The sequence below is a fragment of the Lipophrys pholis genome (genome assembly GCF_963383615.2).
Source record: "Lipophrys pholis genome assembly, chromosome: 7".
NCBI lineage: Eukaryota > Metazoa > Chordata > Actinopteri > Blenniiformes > Blenniidae > Lipophrys > Lipophrys pholis.
Window position 1 is genome coordinate 23489073 of NC_137638.1, and position 23278 is coordinate 23512350.

Consider the following 23278-nt stretch of genomic DNA (forward strand, 5'->3'; position numbering starts at 1 on the left):
ATACATGAAGACATTTCTTTATTGTGACACAGAAATCTCAAATGCCATCTGAATCTTTACATCTGTATAATCCATTTTTAGATATGTTAAGTTTCTGATGTGCAGAGGTAAGACAGTAAAAGTTAAGTTAATGCAACCATAAATAATTGTAATAAATATCAAGTAAATGTACAGCACACATTTTTATCGCAACACCTCTTTGTATGGATATGTCCTTTTTAAAACCTTGCCTGCCCCCCCGGGGAGAACGTAGAAGAGAGAGAGCGTCCCTGTTAGCAGCGGTATATCTTTAAAAGAAATTAACCAACACCCCCCCACTCCCAAAAAACCCAAAAAACTTGCAAGCAATTCAACAATCCAATCAATCAAATGTCAATTCTGTTGTGTGGTTGTTTTTTTGTTTTTTTTTAGCTCTATCCAAGTAAAATGGCAATTTTACTCACACAAGAAAACATGTTTCACCATGAGTAGAAGAAGTTGAATCCATCTGAGTACAAGACAAGTGTGATAAGATTCTTGGTTTTTTTTTCAAAAAATTCATAAAAAATAACAACACAACAAACTGGATATCCAACAGACATCACAGAGTTTGCTCATTTTAGAATCTTTACTTGGAAGAGTAGTGCAAACCAAAAAAAAAACCCAAAAACAACCTAAAAAATATAAGTTGAAGTGAATTTAGCAATTGATAGAAACTGCCACCAAACTTAAACTATTTACAGATATTTTCTTTTTCCTTTTTACACAACTAAACATTTGTTATGGGGGAAATCAATGCAGGAAAAATAAAAATCTAGCAGAAAATCCTATTTATCCAAAAAAGAAAAAGGCAGAAATTAAAATAATCCGCCCCCCCCCCCAATGTTTGTGTGTGGATTGTGTATGTCAGGGGGGCGGAGGGGATTTGTTGCACATTCAGTAGCAGTAGCACACAATGTTGGGAGAGCAGCTCAGGAAATCTCCCTCCCGTTTTGTCACACAAACACAGGCTTCGCAAACCTGAAATGCAAGTATTTATCTGGGAACTGGCAGGCCTCGGTTATCGTCCCATCGAACCCGACCGACCACGCTGCTCCAATGTCAAAGAAAGTCAAAAAAAAAAGAAAGAAAGCAATTTCATAAACTAATAGATCAATGAGTTTGTTTGTTTTTTAACATGACTTAAATACGCTCATCTGAGCCTTGAATAAAATGTACTCAGTTTATATAGGCATAAGTTAGTTTGTCCATTAGCAGTTCTTTTCTTTTTCTTTTTTTTTTTTCAAACAGGCAGTAAACTACGTATTATCCTGTACAGCACTTGTTCACATCTTCTGACTGCTCACAGCTGACATAGTCAAAAATAGGCAGCGTCACACATTTTGAGTTTCCTGGTAAAGATCGTACCTCCGTCTTCACGCGTAAGAAGCGTCGCCCTCGAAAGAGGGAGAGAGAGGGAGAGGGAGGCTCCTACAGCAAAGGCATCGTTCAGAACCTCGACAGCAGAAGCTTGTCTGTTTGCCTTCATTGTGTCGTCGATGCCAGCGACTCGAGAATCGAGTCAATTGTGCCCCGATTACACGTTTGATGCTCAAAATGTTCAGCGATCATGAATTAAACTTGCAACATTAAAGTGCAGATTGGGAAAAAAAAATATCCTGTTAAGTTGGAAAATTCACAGAACTTGAGTGAAATAAATAAAAGGAAGAAGGAGATTTAAAAAAAAAAAGAAAAAGGAAAAAAAGTCTCACAGTTGTTTCACCTCAATGCCATTCTTCCATTCAGTGCAACCAGAACAGAGACTTTTCAACAATATCAGTGCGGATTCAGATTTTCTTCCCTGAATTCACCCAAAACAGACAATATGTCAAACATAACGACAAAAGAAGCGCCGGCGAAACTTAATAAAAAGCAGGGATGACCCCCAAAATAAGCTAAAAAAATGCGGCTCAAAAGGAGATTAATGAAACTTTGTGGCTCGTGCAGCAGAGCGCAAAGGACTGTTGTGTCTCAGAAGAAGGTCCAGGAGAGAGGGCTCGGAGGGAGGAAAGGCTCAAAGTAAGGATGAGGTGTTGGGTACATAATATGCTCCGGATGGTTCGGCTGTCGAGTCTGCTCAGCCGCTGAGGGGGTCCTCTCGATAGTGGATGGCGTAGCGCAGTTTCTCCAGCATCACGTCCAGAGACGTGTACTGGGGCAGTTTCACCATGAACATACAAGTTTCCACTCGGATGTAGCGGGAGTCCGGCTGACCTGGAGAGGAAAAGAGAGAAATGAGACAGAGCAACGATTCCTGGAATTCCTGAAGACTGAGCGCTTAGTGATAGTGATGATAAGCTCGGATAAACGACGAGTAAGTGTGCAAAGCTATCTTATCTGTAGTGAAACTGAGCAGATCCTATGTTTACAGCTGTGGTTTTATGTTTTCACTAAGCAAGTTTTCACATCCAAATCTGCAAATCTGTCTTACAAGTGGCCTCCCCACTGAGCTCCTTCACATGACCAGTAAAATGTGGTAACTGAAGGATTCAAATAATCATATCGGACAAGTTCAGATGAATGAAACAGCTGGGTTGGACATTAGACTCAAACTTCCTGTTATTCTAAAAACAACTGGTCTTGTTGATCATGGTAATTCTCTTGGTCTTGGCATTAGGGTTTTAATTTAATCTGAAATGAATTCCTCTTGGAAGTGGCTGGCTCATGTTGTGACCACTTCACTCGTCTTCTTCAATATGAGGTTGTTTTTTTTTTTTAACACTTGTACAAATATCAAAGAAAAGAAAATACACACAGGAAGACGCCAGAGTATATCGACAGTATCGAGATATCCGCTGTTGTCTGATAAACCATATTATTCTATTTACATGATCACTGGACTAATCTGATAACTTTAGAAATTGCGAGTTGATCAGATTTTTTAGTGTGCATGTAAATAAGCTCATTATCTTTACATAAACCTAATAAACCCTGCACACGCCGTGACTGACAACATGTTCAAAGTCTTGCAGGACAAGCGGCGATGCTTTGATAATGGCTATCAGTCGTTTGTGCAGCAGCACTAAGAGGAGTGTCACACAGCGATAGCAGTGATTCTGTATAATCAGGGTCCTGTTGAAACCTCGTCAGCCATTACCTGCAGCACCGTCAGGAGGAGCGATCTTCATGGGGTATGGGGGCACGTGGGCCGTGTCGGGGCCCCCGTCTTTGCAGGGGCAGGTGAAGGGGATGCGCTCCTGGTTGCAGGCAAACTTGATGAACTTGCAGAGCTCCTCTTGGGTGAACATCTCCAGGGCGGTCCAGAAGAACTCTATGTGCTGGTCGGTCTCCATCAGACCGACTTGATACATTGTGTGAGCCTACAAAAGGCAGAGAGCGGATCAAGCTGAGCGTCGTCCCGGCGATGTATGAACGGTCGGGTTTAAAAGAGCAAGCTCCCGTTTTAATTGTATTGTTAGTAATTCAGATGTATCTGTGGTGTGTGGGAGGTTTAAATGTTTTCAGTAGTTTAATAAAACATCTCAGAGCATTTTCACACAAACATCATTACCTTGAGGAACTCCAGGTTAATGTAAGGCAATCCACAGGTGCGCAGCTCGATCTCTAGAGGGCTCAGCATGGTGAGCAGCTGCAGAGGAATGATGGAAGAAAGCCCTGCACGCACCGCCGTCATGCACTCCACATTCTGCAGCTCCCTCAGACGAAGGCTCCTCACCGCCCGTGCGTACACGTCTTTGTTCTCCCAGCTTAACACGCGCAACGCACCAAGAAGATTAGAGTACATCCAGAATGAAGGCAGTGTCAGCAGTGTTTTGTGTTGTAGCTTGGAGGCAAAAGTATAGTTTAAAGAGTTTCACCAAAGTTTAAAAAGATCAAAAACCACAAACTATCGGCAGAGCTGTACCTGACAGTGAGGCTCCGCCCTCCTTGACACAGCTCCACCTCTTCACCGGTCATCGTGACGTAGGTAAAAGTGCAGCAGGGCCGGCTCGGGGAGTCGGGGCTTTCTCCTGAATGGTGCTGGGAGGAGATTTCAGCACAGAGGGCCTCCAACTCTGCCTCATCAGTCACCTGCAGCATTAACACAGGACCATTTTAGTGTCACCATGCGGTAAAGAGGAGCAGAGGGATGCAATGGTAACTCCTTACATTTTCAAATTTCTTGACATAGTTGAAGGTGAGCACATCAGCCTCTTGCAGGTCCTGCTCAGAGTCCAGGGACCCGCCCACCAGCCCCTTCCAGAAGGAGCCCAGCAGGTCTAAAGGTAGTGGCACATCTGCGCGGATGGCTATGCCAAGTAGTTGACCGAAGAATTGCAACAGCTGTTCCTCTGCATAGCTGATAGGACACGGCGTCAGGATGTACTTTCCCTGAGGACGATGAAGAAAAATAACAGAACAGAAACTATGATAAACGCTACAGCCGCTGATGTAACACAGAATTGATTCTTCAGAGTGTAGGTGAGTCTAGTGCAGTAGAAATGGGCCTTCTCAGAGAGAATTCATACTTCTTAATCATTTTTTACCTTATTGCGGTTGGCTGCAGCACTGGGGCAGGGCAGCAGCAGGGAAAGTGCTGAACTCTGTAACTCTTTACAAATCTGCCACAGGAAGTGTCTGAAAGAGCCGCCTGGATAAAGACATTGGTCACAGCCACAGTTAGGTTCAAAAGAAAGAATGTCGAAAGAACATGGGGTAAGGCCGTCAAGAGGCGTGAGGAGAAGGTCTAACTTGTGCCATGAACTTCCTCTCCGGTGAAGCGGATATTGAAGGCATACGTCGGGTCTCCTCCGCTGGCCAGTTTGACGCAGAGCTGTGATGACGGCACACAGGAAAGCTGACGCGCTGCCTGACAGAAATACGTGTTCTCCGATGATCTGATCTCCCCTGAAAGGCGACACAAAAAAAGACTGGTGCTTACCTATGTAACAAGTCATGTGAATCTGGAAAAACATGTGAACACGGTAAAGGAATGTGTACCTCCGACGATCTCGAGAGGGTCCAGAGTGATCTCGGGAGCAGCGTGGTCAGCTGTTCTCTGCACCGTGGCATTCAGCACTCGGTTCATTACAGTGACCTTCGTGTCGTAGAAGATTAGACCTGAAACCAGAGGAGACGGAGAGATGACATGTCTTCAACTCAACAAAACTGCTCTATAGGGTACCACACACGCACCCACACACATACACAGCTCACCTTTGGCCTCACTCAACAGCGCTGCAATGCTGTTCTGGTAAGTGTGTGTCTGTCTCAGCTCCACCAGTGGCAGGAAGAAACTTTCCAGGGTGTTGTTGAGGGACTGCAGCAAAGCAAAGCGCAGGCGCAAGCTCTCCACAGGTACGTCTGAAAAGACAACGAGGACATAATGCTAAACCTAATCTGATAGAATAAATGAGGAAATATCTTAGTCCGTGCAAATTATATTGACGCCAATGTGAGTTAAAACAATCACAATACAAAAAGACGTGAAGGAATCTACTTACTGAGCAGGCAGGCCACCCGGGGATCAGCGGCGTCACTGGGGTCCAGGTACACTTCGTGTGGATGCAGCCTGGCCGGTGTGATAGCCAGGTGACGACACAGTCTGTTGATGTACTGCACCAACGCAACATCCATCTCCAAGCTCCACTTTCTGCAGGCCTTCTGGGCGTGACGGGTGTCTATGCACGTACACCTAATGGAAAGACACATCTCCTCTTTTAACAAACACCTTTAGCTATCACAACATGTTATACACACTTCCTTAGGTACACCTGTTCAACTACTCACACACTGTACACTAATGAGACAGTCGCATGGCAGCAGCTCGATGAATTTATGCAGATGTGTTCAAGATAAGCTGCGCTACAACAAATCAAACATAAGAATGGAAAAGACAAGCAATTTAAGTGACATTGAAAGTGACATGGTTGTTGGTCTGGTGCTGATCTACTGGAATCTTCCTGCACAATCACCACTGGGGTTTATAAAGAATGGTGCCCAAAAGAAAATACTCAGTGAGCGGCAGTTGTCGGAGCCAAAATGCCTTATTGATGGCACATGTCAGAGAGAAATAGCCAGACTGGCTGCAGACAATAGAAAGGCAACAGTGGCTCGATTCAGAAGGCCATCTCCAAACACGCAACAGGTCGAACCTCAAAGCTGATCGGCTGTCACACCGGCTGTCACTCCTGCCGGCTAAGAACAGGAAACTGAAGCTGCCGTTTGCAGAGTCACCAAAATCCAATAGAAGATGGCAAAAATGTTTGATGCGTCTTGATTTCTGCTGCCACATTCAGATGGTGGGGTCAGCATAAACAAAGCAGGATTCGTTCCTGCATAGTATCAATGGTGCAGGTAGCACACATCTCGGCCCAGATTCAAACGTACACTTGTTGCTGTGAGGTGACAGTAGGAACCATTTAAGCACAGCGCAGCCACTAGGCTTCAGCTAAACCAGCATTATGATACATGTTTCCCCTGATGACACAAACTATGAACATCAAATCAAAGCAGATGTCAGGGTGCATTGAAACATGATGACAAAACTAAAAACTAAAAACAAGAAAACTGCTGACAATAATTGCCGCTGCTTAGGAAATTGTGTCGAAAGGGGAGTAACTCGTTCTCTGGAAAGCGTGTGACTGTGTTGAGTTACAGTAGCCTGAGTGCTGAGTTATGAGAGTGTAACTTTCACCAGTCTGACCTTTCAAAGTGAAGGTCATAACCGCACGCCAAAATTGCCCTCCAGACGCTGCGGATGTCCTGCTTGGCACGGTCCACTGCAAATTTATGGAAGCCTTCCAGTGTCAGGTACTTCTCCTCGGGGACTAAAGAAAACAAAGTGGTACAGTGTGTTAGGAAAAGCACAGCGTCGAGAGGGGAATAATTGTTTCTATAATGGCAATAAACACAGGAAAATACCATAAATTTCAATAATGAACAAATATGAAACGACAATATTCAGTAGTCGCGGGTTTGTAAGTTTAAGTACAGTTGTGGATAATTTCTTCTTCACTTTCTGTTTCATTTACAGGAGTCCACTTCACACATATACATCCGATGGCAATTCACTTTGAAACATTGTGTTTTTGCTCCACAGCAAGTCTTTGACAATTTTAACTAGTAATAAATAATTTTGTGGTTAAGATCCATACAGCTCAGCTCTGAGACACTCTGCATGTAGAATCTAAATGCAAAATGACTCAAAAAAAAAAATTTTTTGACGACAAGCTGTTCATGTGAAGAGTGACAAAAGAGAAAGTAACTAAAGTAAGTAACTAAAGAGTAGTTTCCCCCTCTAAACACTTTCGTTTGAAGAGAAACTCAACAACCAACAAAGTCAAACTGAAAAGTTTTGATCCTTGTATATTTTAGCTTGTTTTATTCTTATTTTTTAATCATTTACTTAAGTGCAGCGGTGAATAATATTAGTTTCAGGTGTTTGCACTTTACTTGAGAATTCCTTTCTATGCCATTTTACTTTTACTGTTTACAAGTGAACACACATGTGTACATTATGTTTCTGAGGGTTAAATTGAAAATGATTTAAAGTTACAAGATGGAAGGTTCGACGCTATTCATACAGTTATTCATAATGAACGGCAGAAGAGTGATGGAGTTATAGCAGTTACGACTGAATGCCAAGACTTTGTGTTTGTTTCAAATATAAACATCTTGTGTTTAAAATTGGGGTGTGAAAAAAAACTATTCTGAACTCTGACTGTAATTAATCAGGAAAAATTATAATATGTGAATTTTTAATTACATACAGTATGTATGTAAGTGCATATGTGCACATGAAAAAAGAATACAGGGTTCAAGATGTCTTAGAAAACGCTCTGTATCAATATGTTTTGGGGTTTATAAAATATGTATTTTAACCTTTTTTTTATTTTTTTTTTAACAAAATATTTGTAGGATAATTAAGTGAAGAATGTGAGTACTCTTCTATCTCTGTTTAAGTGAGATTTTCAATGCAGACCTTGTCTTGTCTGTGGTAGTTTTATTTGGCTCTGACCATTTCCTCATCCAGTGAAAGAATTTACTGAACCATTTCAAAGCAAAAGGCAATTGGGTTTCGTAGAGTAATTCCTGAGAAGTGAAATGTCTAATTCTTGAGTAAATTGGTCTTTGCAAAAAAAAAACCTTTCCAAACAAAATGTTAAGCTGATGTATTCAATAATATGTGTGTAATTCCTGCCAACCTTCAGCCTTCTTAGCAGGAGACTTTTCCACGTCTTTCTCCTCTGGTCTGGATTTCTCTGGAGATTTCGGTTTCAGAACGGTTTTCTTCTCACTCAGTGCAGTCCTAGCAGGAACAAGAGCCAGGGAAGAAGGAAGGTTTATTTATACGCTCACTATTCAGACAGAGGGGCAGTTTGAAGAGCTTTAATGGTTAACATGAAACATTTGGAATTATACAAGTGCTAAAACGTACAGACACAAGCAAGACAATAAATATCAAAACAATAACATATATCATAACAACCAAACAAGTTATGCATCTCTTTCACTGGATAGCAGGAGTAAACATTTTTTTTTAAAAATCCAAATTGAAATGCCCTGATGGTTTCAACAAACCTGCAACATTTGAAAGTTTGTTTCATAAAAAGTAAACGCTGCCTCGCCTGAGTTGGTTTTAATCCTGGGAACACCAGGTATTCCAGTTCCAGATGACGTGAGGGATCTCAGCGCTTCACAACACATAAGTAAATGTAATGCATTCTGGCTTGAGACCATTTAGTACTTTAAGTGCTGAAAGGGCCTTTTTGTACGTTGTGATATAAGAAGGCACAATGATTTACCGACATAAAAACACTTTCTTGGATCCTATTTGGCCCGAAGTCTTCTAATTGTTACCATTTTCAGAATGCAGCAGAATATTAGGTCATTTGATAAAGTAGGCAAAAAGATGCGTCACCAAATGTAACGAAGTGATCATGCTACGTGCACCTCAACATGGGTTTGCTCATCAACATGCGGGGAATGCCTCACCTGACACTGTTGAGCACCGACTTTTCCTTGGTGGGTGGTTTAGTGATGGGCCTCTTGGTGCTCACCACCTTCCCTTGATGCTGCTCTTTTCCTGCCTTACTGTATTTGTTCTTGTTGGGCTTGGGGGTTCCATACTTCCTCAGGATCTAAAACAATATGCAGAGTTGAAGTATTTGTGGTCAACATTGCATAGCTAATATCTTAAAGCACACATACCACGGCACAGCACACTGTGGTGTTGTTACCTGAGTAAGTTGGTCTTCAAGTACTTTCTTGGGAGGTCGAACATTGGTGAAGAAAGTATGCAGTAAGTTTCCAGGTGTCTGAGAGTTGATTTGCTCCTTGCTGAGGTAAATGTCGGACACTTTAACAGGCTTGGCTGGAGTGAGACTGAGCATCTGCTCCGAGTGGACACAGCTCTTAAAGATATCCGTGAGAACATCTCGAGCACCAGGTACAAGCTTGTCACCTTGAAACATAGAAGTAGACTTGACTTCAGCAGAATTTACTACATATCAAGTAAAACATGAAATATCCCACGAAAACAAACCTTTGACTGATTTGTCCAGGAAGTAGTCTTCAAGGGCAGAGCTGCCCTGTGTGTCAAACAGGCTTTGGTTGACGCTGGAGGCTGTGAGGATTTCCTCATTGGTTAACTCCATCAGTTCCTCTTCACCTTCCAGACTGGACAGACCAATCAGGTCACTGCTGTTGAATAGACTGGCACGGATCTTTTCCACTTTGGCTCGAGAGCGAACCTACAGTCAAAGAAAAGTTCCCTCACATTTTGATTTGACTTCCTACAGATAAAATGAGTGACTTTAAAAAGTGATGCAGATTTGCATCAACTCACCTCAATAACAGCGTAGCCCTTGATGGGCCGGGCTGAGACGGCATTACTCTCTAGTGATGTGACGGTGTGCATAGAGCCCCCGTCAGACGCTGAGGGCGTTTCTGCGCTATCAAGAGGCTCCCCCAAGCTGCCCAGACTTCCCAGGCTCCCTGTACTGCACAGTGAAGTATCCAGACTCTCCTGGCTGGAGACTGTGTGAGGGTCTTGAGGGCCCTGCTGGGGGTATGGTACAGCAGACGCTGCAGCAGCAGGGGTCAGATGGGGAACAGCTAACAGTTCCTGATCGCTGGCAGTGCGAGAAACCCCTTGAGAAGAGCTGCAGATGGAGGTCTGGCTGGTGGAGGCTGAAGCGCTCACACTCATCGCAGGAGTCACACTGCTGGAGCTGTCGGGACTTTCAGGACCTCCGCTGTTGGGGAAGGGGCGATCAGTTTCAGGACCCACTTTATTGTCCTGAGGGCTTGAAACTGCAGCTCCGCTTTTGGGCTTCTTGGGGTCTTCTTCCTGCAGGGGGATGAAAACCTCATCTTTGAAGAGGCCTCCATGTGCATTGCAGGCCCGGCGAATAGCGTTTCGGACCACAGCCTCTTCCAAGTGCGTGGGAATCCCTGAGAGCACAAGCAGGCGGCTGTGAGCAGTGGGACCCACCAGGGCCTGACAGGCATCTGTCACTGCATCACTGGTGACGCTCAAGCCCTGTGGGTCCTTATTGGCCAGATGTCGTAAGATCATCAGGAGGGTGAGACAGCGGTGGAACCACAGCATGTCCTCGGGTTTACTTCCCGCCATGTTCAGCAGGGCGCTGTCACTCTCCGACAGCCTCGCACCTCCACTGCCCCGCTTCCCGGAAACGGCTGCTGCCACTGCGGCTGCTGCTCTCTCGCGCTTCATCTTAACCTTCTTGCGTTTAGATAGTAGACTGGGGCTCTGTGGCGTCTGGCCTGGGGACGACGATGAAGATGAAGATGAATCGCTGAGGTTTGGAGCACTGGTAGAGGACAGGGTTCCCACTGAAGAACCGCTGACGTTGAGGGGAAGCGTCACCTCTGCCACAGCGAGACACACCTCCATCAAGGCGTGGAAGTAGGTGGAAAACCGACTCTGTTCTGCCCCCAGAGCCAGTGCGATTCCTCCAGATGAGGATCCTCCGGCACTAGCACCTCCAGCAGACCATCCCTGAGTCTCGCGGTCGTAGAGTTTTCGGAGTTCTGTCTGCAGAGCCATGAGCACTGCCAGGCAGGGGTTAAGCAGAAGAGCAATTGAACTAGAAAGGCCAGCCGGGCTCTTGCGCTGCTCTAAGTGGTGGATCTTTCGCAAAAGCTCAGCTAACAAGTGAAAGATGAGTTCTTTGATAGAGGGAGCCAGATCAGTGGTCCACAGCAAACCACCTATGGACAGGGAGAAAGAAATATTATATGCTGGAATATCTCTTTTTATTGGGCTGTAACTTTGGTTTTACAAGCCTGCGTGAACAAGAATGATGAATTATGGGGATTTAACTAGCATACAATATATAAGCAAAATGTATAATGAGTTGTAATCACCAAGGGTTTTTTTTGTTTAGGTTTTTAATAAAATCCTGATTGAAAAGTCAGTTCAAACCATAAAGTTCACAATCTCACCATTAAATATTTAAGGGCAACACAACACATTAAACCACTAAATCAATTATACAATGTCCGCATCACTAAATTACGACGACTACTAACACATACAACCAAGTCAATAATTAGGATTCGTTAAATTCCACAATAATCGGTACTTATCCTACCTAGCAGCTCGACCACCTGCAGCAGCACAGATGACGGCACCGTGTCCAACTCATCCTCTGAACGCTCAGTGCTCTCGCCCAGTTTCCATGTCAACAGCTGCTCAGCAAATGCCATGGCCAGAGGAAACTCCAGCGGGAGGGAGTGCAGCACCAGCACAGCACCAGGAGGAGGTGATACCCCTACAAAGGAAGACAATGGAATAGTCAATTTCCCATTTACTGAGTAAGATCACTTTTAACACTGCCCATATGAAGGTTTTCACAGAAATAGGAAACCCACCGAGTTTAATGTGAACTTTATCCGTAGGGATGATGACAGAGGGGTACTGGTTAGTAGTTGGAGGGGGAGTAAGGCCTGTGTTGGTCGGTGAGGCATCCAAGGGAAAACACACAGCCTCCATCAGATTCAGCTGGCCATTTCTCCGCACTTTGTGCCCCAGCCCATACACCATCAGTCGAGCCCAAGGTGCCTTGTACAGACTTGAGCTAATAAGAGTGGAAAGTATATATGATTAATATGAGTATATATGATGATATTAATGATTGAAGAAACGTTGAAATCTGCCGTTATCATTACGAATGACTGAAATAGCAGTGTGACCTACTCTTTCCGGCAGCCAAGCTGGCTTTCTTTGCAGGACACATTGACAAACGCAGCACCTGGGAAACTGACATCCATGCTAACTTTTGACTCTGTAATGGGGAACTCCTCGGATGTGAACTGCTCTGGTGCATTCTGTCAAAGTGAACAGACATATAACCAGTAGTAAGCAGCCTGTTGGTCTATATTCAAGGGCAAATTTGGAAACAAGAAGAATAAGAACTGACCTGTAGGAAGCAGCAGATCTGCTTTGTAAGCTCCAGCAGGCTTTCCTCTCCTTGATGCAAGGCACGAGTGATGGCCACCGTCAGCCATTCCCGGATGGGCTGAGCATTGCCTTGGTAAAACAGGTCTGTGGGAGAGCAGCTTTGACCCTCAAGATTGTGCAGCACTGACTGAGCCAACAGAATGGAACTTGAACTAATAGTGCCATCTGCAGGAGAAACATAATTACAATCAACAGAGAACATAAGATTTACACACCAATCACTCAAAATATGTATTTAGACCTACCAGGGAGGGGCGGAGCCAGCAGCTGATTGGACAGAAGCTGCAGGTGTTCCAAGGTGATGTCACGGATAGCAGGTATGTGGAAGAGACGTGTGAAAGTGTGGGGACTCTTGGGGGCAAAGATGTTTAGCAAGGCCATGCGACAGTACAATCGAGCCAGCGCACTCTCACAGCGAAGAAGTTCCCTGAAGATAAACACCAGAAGTAGCTTTTAGCACATGTGCAGGTTACTACTCTGGTCGTGTTCATTACTGCTGGATTCATATATGTTACCTGTGAATTTGAATGTTGCTGCTGTCCAGAGAGACCAGGCCATTGGCTGCAGTGCGTCGAGACCCAGCGGGTGGACGTTCCAGCATCTCGATAGGATACCAGTACCTCACCAGAACACCCTCACTGCGCAGATATGTCTCCACCTGCACCAGTTCATTCACCTGGGGGAAAAAACAAACAAACACATACACACAAAAATATATTAGATGAATTTTACCTTCACTGCGAGGATGCCAGATTAATAACTTTACATACAGTGATGTTTCACTATTGCTTGTCACTAACGCTGTCACTCTTTCTCCCCCCTGGAGTCTATCCTCCCCCTCCATTCCTCCCTTGAAATGAGGAATTCCTCCCTCAGGTTGGAACAGCAGAAAGTCTCCATCTCTGAGCTTGGTTCTGCAAATGTTCCTGTTTAAAGGGCGTTTTTACTTTCCACCGGTGAATCATTGGGTGTTTCCACGTAAGTGTTTTGCGATGACTGTGTTGTATTTGTCACAAAATAAGTCAAATTGAATTTAGTTTACTGTCAGAATGCCAAATTATCAAATGCACTTACAGAATCCACATCCAGCACCACGCCATGAAGACCAAAAGTCTTTAACATGCCCCGGATAGCAAACTTTGGCAGGGCAGTCCCGCCTGTGGTACTGTTTGTATTGTTGCTGTCAGGGCAACGAATGACCACAGTCAACCCTGCATTGAAAAGGCAGAATAATCAACATCAGTTATCAAAAATGACCTTACATTTATTTACTTGGCACACACTGAATGCTTTTGATGCATGTAAGAGAAAGTTACCAAAATTCAAAAGCAGTAAATCCTCTGATGTAAATGTCATTTAGGTTCTAGTTAAGAGTTTTAATGCTGCACTTTCAGTATCTGCTGAAGGTTAGATCATTTGTTTTGATACCTTTGCGGACTTTGTCGATTGTGAATTTGTTGGCCTCATCCTTGATGTCTTCAATAGTGGGGAGGTAGAGGTCACGAGGAATCCCACCATTTTCTTCATAAAGGAACTCTACCGTTTGTCTTGCAATGTCAACCATTCCTGTTGCCAGTGAAAACAAAACATTAAACACAGTTGTTGTAGAGGCACATAAAGTAATAGACCCGTCCTTTAATCAACACTGACGTCTAACACAAAATACATTAAATAAGCTCTGCAATGTCAGTTAATTTCATCTCAAATTTGATTGTGGCCCTCAGTTATTCTACTTGTTCTGATCTGTTTGAGGATCATTAAATTAGTGTTGCCTGAGTGCACCTAAATTATCGCCAGTAAAACTGAAAGCGCTGAAACTGCTTTCAGAGAGAAGGCAAAAGGCAGTGGTATTTTCAGCATTGCACATTCCTATTCTGTTCAAGTTTCTTATTACAAAAAAAGGTTTTGATTTATGTCACAGTTTCTGAAGCTTTTAGAGGGAACACAAAAAAAAAAAAAAACACTTTCATTTTTCCCCTCAATGCGTTCATCCTTTTGAAAACAACTTGATTCTGGTGTTTTGGCCTTCTTTTTTCTAAAAGTGATGGTTGTAGAAGACAATAATCTTGAGTTAGAGTGCTTTGCTTCATGACATTGATGTTTGTTCATTCTTTACCAAGCTGCAGAGCTCCTTTGATTTGGTCCAAGCCAGATTTCCTCTCTGCCTCATTTCGGAACCGCCTACGAATTGTTGGAAACACTTTCGTCTCCCAGGCCTTCACCAGCAGGGCATAGTGATCCTCCTACAGTCACACCCAAAACATATACGAATAGTTAAAAATAAAAGCATACGATTAATTTTTAAACCAGTTTGGAGTAGTGAAGACGTTACTGACTCTTGGGACATCATCATCATCCTCATCATCACTCTCGTCATCTGCAATAGGCGGAGGATGAGGATCAGGTCCGGAGGTGACTAAGTTCTCATAACTCAGCTCCACCTTGTAATGGCACGAAAGGTCACTGTTGTATTCTGCAACAATACAATCAGTTAGATTGAATAAAAACATGCACAGCTAAAATGACAGTTCAGATCCAAAGTTAGATGGTGAGAAACATACGTTGCTGGGCAACAGCAACAGCTGCAATCCGACAAGGAGGTCCATGTGAGCCAGAGTCTGAGGTGACACTTGCCCCTGCATCATTATCGCTGTCTGAGGCCATAGCAAAGGGGAGTGCTTCAAAATTTGCACTTATTTCCTCTGCTAGGTCCACACACAAGTCAGCAGCATTTCTGTGTGCTTGTCCCTCTGCATAAGCAAAAGGCCGGTTTCCAAAGTTGGCACGAATCTTTGAGTTCTATAAAACAAAAAGTAAAAGCACAAATACTTGAAGATTAATAATTAAATATTTAAACCAAATAACTTCTTTTTTTTTTTGTGACATTTCAACCAGTGAACGCTTACCTTTTTCTGAATGTGTACCAGGGGCCACATTCCACCAGCGACATCCTCGAGAATGGGACTGAGCCGCTGGCCACAGTACGTGAAGTACACTCTGCCTTTAGGAGCCTGACCTGGGGGTGGAGGAGTGCCTTCAGAGCGCTCCCAGCCGATTCCGGCCACATCACCTGTGTTTATGCAAATACAGCATTACTATTGGTGTAATGTGTCAATATGAACATGTACTATGCTCACATCAAAACTTTACTAACGCAGGAAACAGCTTCAGAAATGCAAATACGGTATTCTTGAAAATAGCACCCAGTTGTTTAGAATTTATCTAATGAGTTTATTCCAAAACAATAACATATGTTGCTGTATATACGTATTTCTAAGACATTCAAACAAAACAAAGAAAGACTTCACTCTCAATACATTTTATCTCCAATCTTACCAGGAAGTAGAGCGACATCCAGCCTGACACTTTTCCACTGCAGCAAACTGGAGCCATTATAATGAACTGCCCTACCATTACTAACACACACAGACAGACAAGAAACAGACACACAGAGATAAGTGATGCTTCAGAACACAGTCAACAGTCAAGTCACAGACAGAACAAGATCAGTAACATCTCAAATCTCAGTCAACATACTTATGAAACAGACAAGTGCCAACAGGGTTTGTCCATGCTCCGTCTCTCTTCTCTGCTTCTGTTGCAAAACCAAATGACACAATTGGACCACTGTCCTCCTCAGAGTCTCCATAGGAGACGATTTCTATCTCCCAGTAAAAAGACGGCGCCTGCAAGGTCAAAATGAAGCAAATTGAAGATTATGATCATGATCTCAGTAAAAGATTACTACTCACTAATACCTTTCCCAACACTTGAATGAGCAGATACTATCGAAGAGGAGCATTTGAATGTGAAGTGCCCACCTGAATCGGGACAGGAGAGGTGGCATAGATAAAAGTGCCTCTGGGAAGACCTCCTCCTGCACTCGGATCAGCCAAGAAGGTGACTGATGTCAGGCGAGATGAGAACATGCACGCACGGACCGGAGGGAAGACTCGAGATGGACACCAGGTGATCTCCTTGGGCTGCCAAGACAAACATCAAATGTTTTAGAAATTAGTGGGGAGGGTCGACGTAACTGTTAAAAATAGCAACATACTTAAAATGTTCTTGAGTGAAGTATTAGCTGAGATTTTCATAGAATAAGTCTCTTCAGTGATCATACAAAAATGCTCAAGAAAATTCATAATTTGTAAGGTTGATGAGTATTCTTTGAAAAGCAAACGTTTTTATTTATGTGATACTTCATTTTCAGAGATTTAGTTTATAACATTTTAGTCTATGCAAAGAAAAACAATTGTGTCCCACTTTCTCCAGGTCATACATCCTGATGAACTTCCACATGTCTAAACAAGAGACTTCTTGCATTTGCTGCTGCAAAAATATAAGAGATTAAAAAAAAGACAGTAAGTACCTGCCGCCTGTCTGTCTGCAGTGGTGGAGGTGGCGGCCGAGCACAGTCCCGGTATAGCATCCTCACTCTTTCACACTGAGCCTCAACCATGCCAAGACGCTCCCCTGCACAAGATGAAACACATCTGTCACATTCAAACAGCTGCCAAGTTGATTTGGTACGGAGACATTTTTGCTGCATGAACAATCCAGCATCCTCACCGGGACTGCATTCCTGTGCAACCAAGTTGAGAACTTCGACAGCTGCAGGACACTGCTGAATGAACTCTTCACAGAAGGAGCTATCCTCGAGGAGCTGAGCCATCACCAAACACGCCCTGAAAAACCACAATCAAGAACTTGCCATTTTTGCTGTGATACAATACATTTTCGGTACCATTGTTTGAATAGAAAGATTAAGAACAGCACTATTTCACCCTATACATTTAGGCTCAGACAGGATATTTAAGTATAGTGAAGGATCTCCACTGAGATAAAAAGTAAATCAGATAAAAGTATCCTAACCTTGTTCTGATTTCAGCCAGCAGTCGGACTGCTGCCATTACAGGGCTGGAGCCGTCTCCTGTGGCAGGGAGTGACGTGTGGATGGAGAGACTGCCCTCCTGTGGCAAAAGCATGGACTGGACTGCTTGAACCACCTTTTCAGTGATGGAGAGCTTGTAGAGTGGGAGAGCCTGTAGCAAGTGAGCCAAACAAAAAAAGAGAGGCCCAAGTGAGACTCAGGTTGCTATTTTCTACCATAATAACGATTGCCCTGGATATGTTAGTGGAATTTTTACCTCGGATCTTGGAGTGCAGAGGCGTGATATTGGTACTGTCAGAATGTCTGAGGCTTTGCAAGCTTTTCTGTAGTCACAAGAAGGAAACTTGACTGTTGCAATACCCTCCTGTTCATTTATGGACATAACAATGCCCACACTCCCCAGCACGCCTTTTCCTATCACCTGAGAGCAGAGAAGTCACACTCAATGAAACAGCTGCTTACATTTCATTGCTTTCAACAACAAGTTTTGTCTGATGAATAAATAAACCTGTGAGTATTGTATGTATACTATGATTTTACGTATGCATACATTTTGTCCCTTTGAACTAACCTGGACTTCAGAACCAATCTTAATGGTTTCTTTGAAGCCTCCAAGGGCACAGAGAGCAGCAACAGCCTGTCTGCCAATAGCCTGCAGTTTGGCCAATTTCCTTCCACTGCTGCTGCCATTCTCCAGAATACTCTCAGCATACTTTCCAAGCTGAGGGATAAACATCAGAGCTCGAGACAGCACCTAGCACAACGGGAAAACCATCAGGGTTATGACAAAAAGTATTATAAATGTCAAACACATATCGCCATAAAAGAATCATTTGGAGATGAGATTGGACATGGTTTTTATTGATTCATGACCGAGTGAGTTTCCATACAAACTTACAGCTCGGTTACAGATATGAGTATAACTACTATCGGTGTACAGACAAGCATTCACTTTACCTTTTCAGCAGTGCTCGTCCAGATCTGAGCTGTGTTAGACTCCGGAGCTGTGAGCAGACTGTGCAGCAGAGCGATAACCTCAGCAGCCATACTGTTGGCGACATGGCCGCTGATAAACGGCCGAACTGGGTCTGACCTGTTTGAGGCAGATTTAAAGAACAGACTTCACAACCACAATCAAAAGTGTGTTTTGAGATTTGACCAAAATATGGAATAGTTGTTACAAACAGAATTCTGAAGAGAAATAGAAATACTGTAATGTTTACTTAATCAAAAAACAGTACCTGGCCAACTCAGAATTCCTGTCTCTGCATACAGCTGTCTGAGCGGTTTTCTTCTTGTCACCAGTGGTAATGCCTCCAGCAGTCTCTTGTGCCAAAGTCTCCACAGGTGGACCAACACTCACGATCAGACCAGACTGTGCCCACTTGTTGGCTTTCCTCAGGGCAGCAGATGCCTCTTCTGTAACTACCTCACAGCTTCCACTCTAAGACAAGTATAAAATTATAAAGGGGTAAAGATGACAGAGACACAAACCAGACTTTTCCTACTGTTAGTGTGAACTTAAGCATCATTTGTCATATCACAACTTTACCTTTGTCATGTCTCTGTCCATCTTTACCACCTTTTCCATGTTTGCTCCTGTGCCAAGTCGAAATGGACGCCCCTCAGAGCTGCTACTTTTCAAAAGTAAATTTGAAACCAAAAAAAATCAAGTCAGAAACACTCAGACTGAGCCTGTCAGTGTAAAATAAAACAGTAATACTGGTGAAAATCTTACCTGAGAAGTGGTTGTAGAACCTCATGAGACGATTGGTCTTCTCTCTTGTGGATGAAAATGGAAAGTTTGCCATCGACTGCTTCTCCCTCCTCCCCAGCATCCTCATTTTTCAGAGCTCCTTTAGAACTGGCACGGGACAGACTAGTGTCTGGCTCAGAAGAGCTGGGAGAAAGAAGAGTCTGACAACCTGGCAAAGGGAAAGTATTAAAGATGTTAACATTCTTCTATTATTATCCTTAAAGCATGTTTGAAAATGTAAAAAAAATAAATATATAAAAGAGGACACACTCATATAAGGCAAGTACAACATGGTAAGAGAGACAAACCTGGCACTACATAATCTGCCAGCTTAGCAAGCAGCAGGGCAGCAATACGTGAGGCTGGGTCACTGGCATCCTGTTGCTCAGCATCGAGTGTGTTAATAGAGTAGCTCCACGAGGGCAGAGCCACATTACCACAGTCCTCCACACTCATGAGAGGCAAAGCAGCTCGACACAGCTGCAGGATGATCAGCACAAGCTTTGGAGAGGGTCTCTGGTCAAGTAGCAGTGACAGGAGCTTAGAGACACAAGCTGGCTGGCTCAGAATAGCTTTTCCTATGTGGCTCCTGGAATATAAATCAAAATGACATATATGCCCTTTTTAATACACATGAAGTCATATCGGAAGTTATGCCTGATAGATATACAAGACATAAAGTGTACCTGGAAAGATCATTGAGCAAGCTGAGTACGTCTTGTAAAGCATCGTTGCCAGCTGCCTGGTTCCCACAGCACTCTGTTGCTCTGGCCAGATGATTGGTCAGCAGGCTCGACACCTGCCGCGCCAGACCTGAATGAACTGCATCAGTAGAGCCACCTTCACAGAGGAAAAGTCATTGATTACTAATTAGCGAAGACAGCATATAACAACCTATAAACCTTATTGTGAAACACATTGAAAATTCTAATCTGGTTTGATAGTAAGTACCCTTTTCACACCAAAAGCAAAACCTTCTAACTTGATCATTGTTCACACGAGTGAAAATTTGCTTTACCTTCCACTTTCTCCCACTCGATGCATCTGTTGGCGAGCACCTGGAAAGCAGCCCAAGCCATGGTGGCCACCTTCTGCTTTTTCGTTTGCTTCTCATTTGAGCTGCATTCCCTCTGACCACTTAAACTGCACAAGCTGTCCATAAGCTGAACCAGCCCACTTCGAACAAGGCATTGCTCCTCACTCCTGCAGTAACAATGATAACAAAAGTATGATATCAATGGAGGTTTCATTAATATGACAATAACAACTTTCCTAATGGTTTCTCTTGCCTTGTGTAGGGAATTGTGCAAAGTAAGCCAATACTGTTGGCACACGCAATGGGATAGCGAGAACACAGCGACACTACAGATGTCATCGTCTCCCCAAAGGCCTCCTGCACCTGTTCCACCATTCCACCACAGGTGAGCTCCTCAATCCTGCACAGATGACACACAAACGCAGATGTGTTGAGTAACCACAATTTCATAAGTTTCTCACATTTGAATTGATATATTCAGAGTGGGTGTGCATTATTGGCTCCTCTCCTCCTACCTGGGGCCACCTTGAAGTACCATAGTGACAGGCCCCACAAGATGTGTGACCCCACCCACTCTGACAGCCGCAGTGAGCAACTCCCTCATATGAACAAGAGCCTGTTTCCGTGTGCTACCTCGTCTCCATCGCGTCTGTGCAGCAGAAAGGAAGCTGCTGCTTGACACCTACAGATGAAACACATATATAAAATATGTCATGGCAGGGTGCACCAAATTGGACTCATACAGTGACACGAAGAAGCAACATAAGAAAAACTGTCAGAGTCATGGGTAAGAAACTCACAGCCTGATCAGGGGTAGTCCCAATAAAGGCAAAAAGCTGCCCCAGCAGCACACTGTATGTTGGCTTGTCTCTGCTGTCTTCTATGGCCAGCGATTGCAGGAGAGTAAATGAGCTACTGCGATGACTCGTAGGATGATGACGCCTCCTGGAGGCAAAAAAAATAAAATTATGGAAAAAGTTGTACTTCCGTCATTTATTCCCATAATTCTTAATTCCTTATGATGCCAACCACAAACAAACGGATACCTTTGGGGAGCATGCGTAAACTCAAGGTCTTGGTTTGCAATCATCTCCAAGTCAGAAGGCGCAGACATGCTGCGCAAGAAGACTGGCTGCTTCACCATGGGGATCACGGTCTTGGCATCTGACACTGACTTGGCTGAGGCTGACACAAAAATGAGAAGAACTGGGTTAAACTCTGACTCCTGAGAGTTCATTACTTGGTAATTAACATATCTTTATGCAAGAATTATTAAATCACTGATGAGAATACTGACTGACAGAAATACAGCTGTCATATGGTGCATTGACTAAAACTAATTAGCATCCACCTCTTGTACGAGCTACATCAATGTATTCATAGATTTAATATAAACTTGCTATGGGAGACCTCAGCAGTGTATAGATTTGGCAATATGGGACTTGAACATCTGTTAGTAGAGGCGATAAAACCTGTGCTTGGACTTGGGTTAAGACAAAACTCTGCATGTAGGATTTTTGGTATACCTGGGCCTGGTGTGCCTGCAGGTGTAGTCGTCAGGCTTCTGCAATGTGGAGCGATGGTGACGTGGAGCAGCAGCTCAGTGCGATTCATCAGACTTTTTACCAGTGTTTTAGTTTTGTTGAGCGGGATGCTACTTTTCATGTGTGCAACATTCACCTCCTGGAAGAACTTCTCCCTGTAGGTGCAGATGTGTGACGTTAGGGCATCAACTAACTTGAGATATTGTAAATGAGATTATATTTAAATACTCGCCTCAATGCCAGGACAACATTTTCCAAGTCACTAAAATCAAGAGGGACCTCCTTCAGGGAGCAGAGTAACTCCAGCTCCTTCATCTTGTTCTGAAACCAAACAAATAATGATTAGGATGACTGCACAATGTAGCCGATATGGTATAATGTTTTCAGATTAAAAAAAATAAAAAATAAAAGATTTCTTTGAATAAATGAACCTCAAAGAAGTGGTAGTCATGAAAGAAGGGAGAGTTGTTCTCCAGTTTCCCTTGCTGGGCCTCCTCTACCTCATTCTGCCACTTCTGTTCCAGTTCAGCTACACTCTGTAAGCAGAACAAGACACAGTTTAATACAGAATTGGTGCCAAGTTTGCAATGGCTTAAAGAAGCAATTATCTCAAATAAATCAAACTTATAAACGGATAAAAGAAAACGTAAACAAGAAAATTAGAAACTGTGAATGTCCTACATGCAGAGAGTACAAATTCACCACAAATCGTCTGTTAAAGCCCTTTACCGTGCAACATGAGCTTACCTGCAGCTGACGTTCCATTGCATTGATTTTCTTGAAGGTCTCAGCCATGATCTTACAGACAAGGTCATACTCCTCTGCATGATCCTCACGGTACTGGTAGTTCACCAGTGACTGAAGGGCATCCACCAGGCTTAAATGCTTTATCACACAAGATACGATGACCTCTTCCATAACATCAGGCCTGATCACCTCCCTTGAAATATAACAGAGGTAAATAAAAATAAAAATAAATAAAATGTTTAGAATAAAAGGTGAACAGACGGTTTTCAAGTAATATTTCCTAGCTTTTTCGATTTCACTAACCGATCATGGTTGCTATGAATAGATGATGCTATTACAGAAAGATGAATAAATATATATACATATTTATAAAAACGAAGCTTTCTTAGAAAACCAATATGTTTTGGTTCACTTTTAAAGTAGGGTATGGCTGAATAATAAAAACTAGGACTTCAAAGTATGAAGATGACGGATTCTTCCTTTTGACCTGACAGAAAGTGCTACTTACTTGATGCTCGGACGGAACTGTGGTCGGGCCCGTCCAGACACTTCTCGTAGCCGACCCATGATTCCTGGAGGAAGGCGGATACGGGGCAAGTCGAAGTAAGACCCTGACATGAGGCCTTGTGGCGGGATAAGCACATCAGAGGGGTAGGTGAACTCCCGATCTTCCTCGATGGTGAGGGGAAGAGGTGATGGGCTTGGAGTGAGGGCAGGGGAAATAGCACCGTTTGCTTCCACCTGCCACTGGCATCTAAAAGAAAAAAAAAAAAAAGGTCTGTTACGTTTGTCACACTGGAGACGAGGCAGCATGAAATACTATGTTGTTATTCATACATTATGCTACATGTAT

General features: G+C 43.5%; 1 protein-coding gene across 1 annotated transcript in view; it reads right to left on the bottom strand.

Moving 5' to 3' along the window:
* Positions 1-23278, bottom strand: part of hectd4 (HECT domain E3 ubiquitin protein ligase 4) — a 37146-nt gene continuing 13868 nt past the window's right edge. The window contains exons 25-76 of the mRNA XM_080468365.1: positions 22934-23179; positions 22426-22618; positions 22110-22214; positions 21911-21999; positions 21661-21833; positions 21181-21319; positions 20935-21079; positions 20650-20816; positions 20388-20534; positions 20117-20301; positions 19785-19938; positions 19407-19687; positions 19081-19267; positions 18895-18976; positions 18584-18786; positions 18300-18435; positions 17914-18096; positions 17599-17763; positions 17324-17493; positions 17021-17136; positions 16821-16924; positions 16270-16431; positions 15986-16134; positions 15785-15864; positions 15355-15518; positions 15010-15247; positions 14785-14921; positions 14565-14691; positions 13877-14014; positions 13523-13659; positions 12964-13124; positions 12694-12875; positions 12408-12613; positions 12185-12315; positions 11860-12065; positions 11580-11759; positions 9809-11196; positions 9506-9713; positions 9201-9424; positions 8956-9101; positions 8166-8269; positions 6665-6788; positions 5463-5653; positions 5176-5322; positions 4960-5079; positions 4711-4866; positions 4506-4609; positions 4129-4350; positions 3884-4050; positions 3530-3725; positions 3116-3338; positions 1-2232 (exon numbers count right to left, since the gene is read on the bottom strand). Coding sequence (XP_080324491.1) covers positions 2096-2232; positions 3116-3338; positions 3530-3725; positions 3884-4050; positions 4129-4350; positions 4506-4609; positions 4711-4866; positions 4960-5079; positions 5176-5322; positions 5463-5653; positions 6665-6788; positions 8166-8269; positions 8956-9101; positions 9201-9424; positions 9506-9713; positions 9809-11196; positions 11580-11759; positions 11860-12065; positions 12185-12315; positions 12408-12613; positions 12694-12875; positions 12964-13124; positions 13523-13659; positions 13877-14014; positions 14565-14691; positions 14785-14921; positions 15010-15247; positions 15355-15518; positions 15785-15864; positions 15986-16134; positions 16270-16431; positions 16821-16924; positions 17021-17136; positions 17324-17493; positions 17599-17763; positions 17914-18096; positions 18300-18435; positions 18584-18786; positions 18895-18976; positions 19081-19267; positions 19407-19687; positions 19785-19938; positions 20117-20301; positions 20388-20534; positions 20650-20816; positions 20935-21079; positions 21181-21319; positions 21661-21833; positions 21911-21999; positions 22110-22214; positions 22426-22618; positions 22934-23179 — 9625 coding nt within the window. The 3' untranslated portion in view covers positions 1-2095. The remainder of the gene's footprint in view (positions 2233-3115; positions 3339-3529; positions 3726-3883; positions 4051-4128; positions 4351-4505; positions 4610-4710; positions 4867-4959; positions 5080-5175; positions 5323-5462; positions 5654-6664; positions 6789-8165; positions 8270-8955; positions 9102-9200; positions 9425-9505; positions 9714-9808; positions 11197-11579; positions 11760-11859; positions 12066-12184; positions 12316-12407; positions 12614-12693; positions 12876-12963; positions 13125-13522; positions 13660-13876; positions 14015-14564; positions 14692-14784; positions 14922-15009; positions 15248-15354; positions 15519-15784; positions 15865-15985; positions 16135-16269; positions 16432-16820; positions 16925-17020; positions 17137-17323; positions 17494-17598; positions 17764-17913; positions 18097-18299; positions 18436-18583; positions 18787-18894; positions 18977-19080; positions 19268-19406; positions 19688-19784; positions 19939-20116; positions 20302-20387; positions 20535-20649; positions 20817-20934; positions 21080-21180; positions 21320-21660; positions 21834-21910; positions 22000-22109; positions 22215-22425; positions 22619-22933; positions 23180-23278) is intronic.